The 8,544-nt window shown below is 34.1% G+C and overlaps 1 protein-coding gene across 1 annotated transcript; it reads left to right on the top strand.

Moving 5' to 3' along the window:
• The first annotated feature begins 7,696 nt into the window (after positions 1–7,696).
• Positions 7,697–8,254, top strand: LOC130979320 (36.4 kDa proline-rich protein). The gene has a single exon (XM_057902741.1). The coding sequence runs from the start codon at positions 7,697–7,699 to the stop codon at positions 8,252–8,254; it is 558 nt and encodes a 185-aa protein (XP_057758724.1).
• Positions 8,255–8,544: the final 290 nt, after the last annotated feature.

An 8,544-nucleotide genomic window follows, 5' to 3' on the forward strand; every position in this document is an offset into this window, starting at 1 on the left:
GTCCTTATGGTTATTTGTTAACATTCTCTTAAAATGCTGATCCTCTTATGCATTCTTGTTGTTCTGTCAAGCAAGGCATCTAAAGCGGTTGAACATCATTACGTGAATGCAAGTAATCTCAACTTGTTGGAGGCACATGAAGCTGAAGCGTCCTTAGCTGGAAGGGGTGCCTACACTCTTACGGTAGGACTCACCCTTATTCAAACTGCTGCCGCTAAAGTAGCAGGTACACTACTCTCTACTCTCAAAACTTGTAATAATTATATTCCTAAATTAAAATAGTATCTTTTTGTTTTTTTATTGTATTCACTATTCACCTACTGCACTATAAAGATTTCTATTGATATTAGAGTATAAAGCACACGTCTCAGAAGAACAGCTGATCAAGAAAATCAAAGGTAATACTTTGACTTCAAAAATTTGGCACATCACGCGTGAGTTTCCTCTTTTCTCCAATAATGGCTGCATGGACCTTTTGTACCCCACTTGTAGGAATTTACAGCATCATACACCATTATCCTAGTATTTTCAAGGCTATATCTCCTCACTATATTTTCCATTTCTTTTGGAGAAATGGAAAAGCTGGCTAGCTTTTACTTGGTGATACTGTCCTCTGCATTACAGGTATATGTGTCTCTTATCATCTTGATAATATTCATCATCATTGTCCATTGATACAGAAGTAAGAATATTATCTTTCAATTCAAGGACTTCTTTGTTTATCTGTCAATTCATGTTATTATATTATCAACTAGGCATGCTCTGGTTTGGCTATTGACTAAATTTTCTATATGAGAATTGTGCAAAGAGAGACTTGCAGCTTAATGTTACTGGTGGTTTCTGAAATGTTTTGGATTGATATTATTTGATTTGGATCTGAAATTTAAAGAGAGAATGAAAAAAATTTGATTTCTTTTTATTGTGTTAGGAATATGGGAAGCACAGATGCCAAGTAGAAATTGGCTGATCACCCAAAGCTGCCAAAGGGAAATTAAAGCCAGTTGTTGTGGTGGTTTTGGATGGATGGGGTGAGGCCAACGCTGATCAATACAACTGTATCCACACTGCTGAAACTCCAACCATGGATTCCCTCAAAAAGGTAGATACATAGATATAGATACTACATGGTATATGCACCCTTTTGTGGAATCTGAAATCTTTTTCTTTTTGCATATATTATGATATATTCATTCATATAATGATAAGATCTAAGATTGGTCCCCCTTTTCGGGGTGTATATGTTTGCTTGATTCACTTGCTGCTCATGTATTGTTATGATTCCTAGGTTTTTGTTACCTTGTCATTGGTAGGTGAGAGGCCTTCTCTTGATTTGAAGTTTATTTAGTTGGAAATTCCAGTGTTATTGAATGTGTTGGATTTGTATGATTATTGATGAGATAGAAATAGAAATGAATGGTGGGGTTGGTTGGTTTTTGTTATTGTAGGGTGCACCTGAAAGGTGGAGATTGGTGAGGGCTCATGGTACTACTGTGGGACTTCCTACAGAGAATGACATGGGCAACAATGAAGTCGATCACTTTATTTAAAATTAGATAAAATTGTGTAAAATTTAGTATGGTTGAACAATACACTGAGGATTATAGTTGATAATACATTTTGTTTATGTTCTGAATTATATTGACTTGCTTGTTTATAATAATTTTCTTTTAGTTTTATAATACGATGAATTTGTTTATTTTTTGAAATATTATAAATATTCGAATACAAATTAGATAAAAATTTGTATTAAATTTATATTTATTTTGTATGAAAATAAGTTTATTTTGTAATTAGAAAAATAAAAAAATTATATTTTACCTTACAGACGGATTTACAGACGGATTTTCTGTCTGTAATCATGATTTTTCAAAGTTTAAATTACAGACGGAAAATCTGTCGAAAAATCTGTCTGTAATTACAGACAAAAAATCTGTCTGTAATTACAGACGGAAAATCCGTCTGGAAATCCGCCAGTAATTACAGACGGAAAATCCGTCTGGAAATCCGCCTGTAATTACAAACGAAAAATTCGTCTGAAAACTTGTCTGTAATTACAGACGGAAAATCCGTCTGTAAGTTTGTCGCCTCCAGGAAATGGAGGGAGAATTTACAGAAGAAAAATCCGTCGGTAACTAGTAAAAATCCGTCGGTAATTTTTCGACGGAAAAAAATCCGTCGGTAAATAATTTCCGACGGGGCTTTTACAGAGGGACAAAATCCGTCGGTAATTTCGTCGGTAACCAAAAATCCATCTGTAATAAAGACTAAATCTGTCTGTAAATCTGTCTGTATTTATCCATTTTCTAGTTGTGTCTGTGGTGTGTAGAAACTCCACCGTTGAAAATACATAAGAACAAGGTCTAGGCATGGCCGAGAGGCCAGCCCCTATGATCTAAGAACTAGACGTCCAAAGATGATCAAAAGATCTAAAAATGATCCAAAGATGAAAATACAATAGCAAAAGGTCCTATTTGTAGAGAACTAGTAGCTTAGGGTTTACAAAGATGAGTAAATGACATAAAAATCTACTTCCGGGCCCACTTGGTGTGTGCTTGGGCTGAGCATTGAAGCTTTCATGTGTAGAGACTTTTCTTGGAGTTAAACGTCAGCTTTTGTGCCAGTTTGGGCATTTAACTCCCATTCTTGTGCCAGTTCTGGCGTTTAACGCCGGGCAGTTTTGTGCTGATTTGGAATGCCGATTTGGGCCATCAAATCTCGAGCAAAGTATGGACTATTATACATTGCTTGAAAGCCCAGGATGTCTACTTTCCAACGCAGTTGAGAGAGCGCCAATTGGACTTCTGTAGCTCCAGAAAATCCACTTTGAGTGCAGGGAGGTCAGAATCCAACAGCATCTACAGTCCTTTTCAGCCTCTGAATCAGATTTTTTCTCAGGTCCCTCAATTTCAGCCAGAAAATACCTGAAATCACAGAAAAATACACAAACTCATAGTAAAGTCTAGAAAAGTGAATTTTAACTAAAAACTAATAAAAATATAATAAAAACTAACTAAAACATACTAAAAACATACTAAAAACAATGCCAAAAAGCGTATAAATTATCCGCTCATCAATCTCCTTCACATTGCTCCTCCCATCCTTTTGTCGCACTTCATGTAAGGGTTGAGCCTTGATTGAATTCTGTGCGTGGTTATCCTCTTGATGTCCCGTCGTAATTTTCACTTCCTTTGTGCGTCGATATCTAGCTTCTCCTACTGTGATAGACTTACCTCGTAACCTCATCCCATTCATTTCCGCGATAGCCTTCGTAGCTCCTCCCTTCGTTGTATATCGGATGAACGCGAAAATGTACAGGGTGCCATGTTTTTGTTTTCGTGACAGGTAGATATCATTTATCTGCCCAGTCCAACTGAACAGATGATGCAACTCCTTCTTAAAAATATCTTCTGGAAGATGATCAACGAATATAGTAAACGATTCGGTTTCCAGACGATAGTACTCTTCTCTATTCCAAATCCTATGATCCCTACGAAAAAACCTACTTCTACCCCTCTCAGTGTTTCCCACCCCTCTCCCTCTCCCCCTCTCTCCCTCTCTCCCTCTCTCATTTCTCTCAATTATATCGAAATTTCTTTCTAATTAATTATCTTAAACAACAACTAAATTCTATTTTTACTTTGAAAGGCATAGAGAGCTAAGCTATTTTTTAGGCATAGAAGTTCAAAGAACTAGTGCTGAACAGTTACACTTGTCTCAAACAAAGTATATTGCTGATTTATTGTCTAAAGTAAATATGGGAGAAGCATCAACTATATATGCCAACTTCTATGGTATCTTCTCTACAGTTATTGTCTACAGGTTTCGAAGATTTTCAAGACCTAAAGCTCTACAGATCAATAGTTCGTAGTGTCTAGTATTTGTCTATTATAAGACCTGAGATATCGTCCTCCATTTACAAGCTAAGCCAGTTCATGCACAAGCCATTGCTTGCTTATTGAAAAGTTATAAAAAGAATATTGAGATACTTGAATGGAGCTAAAGAGCATGGTCTTAGCTTTTATAGAAACACAGATTTCAGAAATTATAAATTTTCTGATTCTGAATGGCCATCTGATCTAGAGGATCGAAGATCAGTTTTAGAATTTTGTATGTTCTTCGACTCTAATCTAATTTCTTGGTCTTGTAGAAAACAACACATAGTCAATAGATCTTCAACTGAGGTAGAACTCAGGATCTTGACCTCTTGTGAAGTTGAAATCATATGGATTAGGAACTTGCTAATAGAGTTAGGAGTGCATTGCTCTTCAAACTACTCCAATGATATTCTGTCACAATTTGAGTATCGCAAAGCTAACTTAGAATCCAGGCATTTTCAACTGGAGATTCAATTTGTGAGGGAGAAGGTTCAGAAGCAGATTCTTCAAGTTATGCATATACTTGGGACCGAACAAGTTGTAAATCTGTATCTGCAACTATTTTTGACAAATTCAGAAGCAAACTTAGGATTGTTCCAAGACCAATCATAAGTTTGAGGGGATAATGTCAAAGATAGAGCTCAAATAAATTTAACAAAATCAGCAAAAATAGAAAGTTAGTTATAATTGCAGTATTTAGTTAGAGTTCCTTAGTTCTTAAGTGTTTGACTGGTCTATAAATTCAACACATTTCTCCCCTTTAGAAAGAGAGAGAGAGTACTTTATTTATTCAATAATACACTCATGTAATTTATTTTCGTTGCAATTTCATTGTTCTTTCTTTTTTTTACTGTTTTCATTTTTGGTTTACTTCAAAATTCAAACTCATAGCTTTCTTGTTATGTAGACTTCTTTAAAATTCTGTCAGAGCCAACTTGTATCTACTCGATCTGAATTCGTAACGAGTTATATGAGCCAAGCAAAAATTTACCTCCTATTAAACGAGTCTTGATTATTCTGCCCAAGTCGGCTCGCGAGCCGTAACTCGTTTTTGACGACTCTAGATTACACTGAAAGATGTGTATCGTACACGACTGACTATCCATTAATTCACTCAAAAGCTTGCAAAAACTGAATTAATAGTTACCCGATCAAAATGTGTGTATGAAAGCATATCCATTTCGCAAACCCTAGCTTAGTCATGAAGTATTAAATATTATTTTTTGTTATCAAAATGCTTTCTGATCCTCTTCTAATACTTATTAACTAACGTACGTGTTTTCGACCGACTAAAATTATTAAAGAAAAATAATAGAATGGGCAGAGAGGGACAAAAGATACCTCTCATATATTTTCTCATGCAGCAATTAATAATATTAATCAAATTATGTGAATATTAAAAATCAGTCATTATTAATTATTAATATAAAATATATATTAAAAATAAATTAAATATTATATATATTTATACACAATTATATAATAATTTATTAGATAAATAATCTTTAGTGCGAATATAATATTTTTTATATAGGAAGTGGAGATCAGAGGAGAGAATTGGAGAAGGAGAATGAAGCATCAAACCTTGGACCGAGAGAAGCGGAATATTGCAAATTATGCATAGAAAGTAAATGAATATATAAAAGATAATAGAAACAGGATACTGGATAGGGATGGATGCAATGAAAATGAAAAGCACGCAGTGGGAACGTTCGAGTGTCCGGACCGTTGACATTGTCAATTCCCGGTTAGATCGGTTCGATCGGCCGATCTAGTTCGGTTTTCAAAATCATGACTCGAACTGAACTAGCTAGGTCACGGACTGACCTCCTGCAGCCTGCTCACGGGGACTCAGTACTCTCTCGAAATCACAAAACCACAACACATGACTCCAAAACTTCCATTTATATTCCCTGTCTCTTTCTCTCCATCTCTCTGTGCCACACTGATTTTTTATATCAAATATAATTGGAATTTTATCTGACATAAGAATTATGTGATTTTCTTTTTCTTCAACATAACTACTTTTTTTTATACTAATTAAAATTTAGTCCAATGATAAAAATGATTAATCCACAATAACATAATGAACTAGTTACTACTATATCGCTATAGCTTCTTCGGTAGTGGATGGATTGTTATTATTAGGAGGGACAAACTTATGCTAGCGTTAGATATAATCCATGACTCTGCTTGTCGGTTTAATCACTTTTCGTCAAGTGATTTTATAATATATACGTGTTTTTAATAAAACGATTTAGGCTTTGATTCTTAGAATAAAAAATTTAGTATGTGAGAAATAAAAAATATTTATGTATAATCACATTTTAAGTTGAAAAGAGATATTGTTTGAAGAGATGTATTATATATAAAATTATTTATGTATCTTTAGTTATCAGTGTAAATTTAAAAAATAATATTTGCATTTTTTTGTACATAACCTTTTTTATATATCCTCTTTTTATGGTATAAAAAAATATTTTATCTTCTTCTACTTTTTATCAATCATTTTTAATATTAAAAAGCTAAAAGTGTACAAAAGAATTATAAAAAAATAGTGCAAATAACGATGTTTAAATTTTTGTCATAAATAATTTTTTAATAACATGTATTTTTTTAGTAATAAGCCTTATCAATTTTTGTTATGGAAAATTCAACTAATTCAATTTAATTTCATGAAATTTAAATAAGAATTTCAAACTTATATAATACATACACTTGCTTAAAGAATTAAATTTCCTATTATTTTGACTACTGTGATATTGTTACAAAAGACACATTGCATGTTGTTGATATCTAATAATCTGAGAGTCAGAAACCATGACAATATAATATCAATGACTAAATAGACAAAAAATATACATAAAAAAATTTGCCATGGATAAAAATATATATAAAAATATACTTCAAGGATTGTTTTTAATAAAGAAAAATACATATCGAAAATTAATAAATATTAAAATCTCACTAAGTATGATGTTTTCGTCATCAAAACCAATCTTTTAAAGGAAAGTATGAGGAGCCAATGAAATATTTATACAATGTGTACAATGGAGGTTTATGTGATATTAGAGATATAATTATTAGTGTTACATTTTTTCATCAGCTGAAGTTTTTGGGATGAGTGGTATCATGACATGGTATTAAAGCGCTAGATTCGAAAGGTCAAGAGTTCGATCATTGGCAAGATGTTTAACTCAATAGCCATTGTACACATTGTACAAATAGTCCATTGTCTCCTTAACGGAATCCATCTTTTAAATATGGTGAAGGTATAATTGATTTTATGTGAAGTTGATGAAAATTTAGTTAAATCAGTTAAATTTTCTAACGATTCTCAATTATCAACTTCACATAAAAGACGACTACGACTGCCTGAGTTTCCACCTTTAAATATATTGGATAATTATGAATCTTTGATGTGTATCTTTATTCATCCCAAACTCTTCCTTTTATATTCTTGTCCGTTTATTCCATTAATTATATCTATTCTTGTTCTGCACATAATAAGACGTTGTTGAGTGCATGCATGTCTTCGCGGATGTTCTATATGATGCCATGTGTTACTTACTGCATGTTGAATAATATATAATCTTATTCTAGCTATATATCTTGTTTAACGAAAGATTAAACTCATTAATTAGCAAGCTAGAATCTTCAAAGATGCATGTCTCTTGCTCTCTCTCTATATATATGGCACCCTTAACAATATATTCTCACTTATCATAGAAAACCGTTAAGAGTTCGATTTCCACTTTCTACATTCAAGCAATCTTGAGGAAAATCAAAGAGAGAAGAAAACAAAGATAACTTAATTAGCGATGTTTCCAACAACCTCAAAAGCTACGTTCTTGATTTTCATGATTCTAATGCTGAATGCTATGCCACCAATAATCTTAGCATGTGGTCCTTGCACGCAGCCGCATCCATCACCGCCTCACCACCACTACCGCCCAAAACCCCCGCCGCATCACGGGGGAGGAGGAAAACACCCCCCGAAACCGCCGTCATATCCATCACCACCAGTCATCATCATCCCGCCTCCAGTGCAACCCCCTCCAGTAATCATATACCCGCCGCCGCCGCCGCCGCCGACCTCCCCGCCGGCTCGAGCGACCTGTCCGATCGACGCGCTGAAGCTAGGGCTGTGCTTGGACGTTGCCGGAGGGATTGTGCATGTGGGAATAGGGAACCCGGTGGAGAATATTTGTTGTCCAGTGATTCAAGGGTTGCTTGATCTTGAAGCGGCGATTTGTCTTTGCACCGTTATTAGGATTAAGCTTCTTAATCTCAACATATTCATCCCTGTTGCTCTTCAGGTTCTTGCAACTTGTGGCATGACTCCTCCTCCTGGTTTTGTTTGTCCACCTCTAAAATAGTTAATTAATTAATTAAGGACTAGCGAATACTACTTTGTAGCTTAATAATTCCATTTTCATACTCTATTATATATAAATTATCATCAAGGTCATATATATGTATGTTTTAAGGTGTTTCAATTTAATTAATTTTGCTGTGCTATATATTAGGGTTTTTCTGATGGGTTCATGTAATAACTAGTTAATACTACCTCTTATCTATCATAAAAGACTTATGGATGTGTAATATATGTTGTTTATTTTAAGCCCAACATAACTCTCATTATCTTTTTCTAAGTGTTTTGTTATGA

This window comes from Arachis stenosperma, chromosome 1 (assembly GCF_014773155.1).
Source record: "Arachis stenosperma cultivar V10309 chromosome 1, arast.V10309.gnm1.PFL2, whole genome shotgun sequence".
NCBI classification, from domain to species: domain Eukaryota; kingdom Viridiplantae; phylum Streptophyta; class Magnoliopsida; order Fabales; family Fabaceae; genus Arachis; species Arachis stenosperma.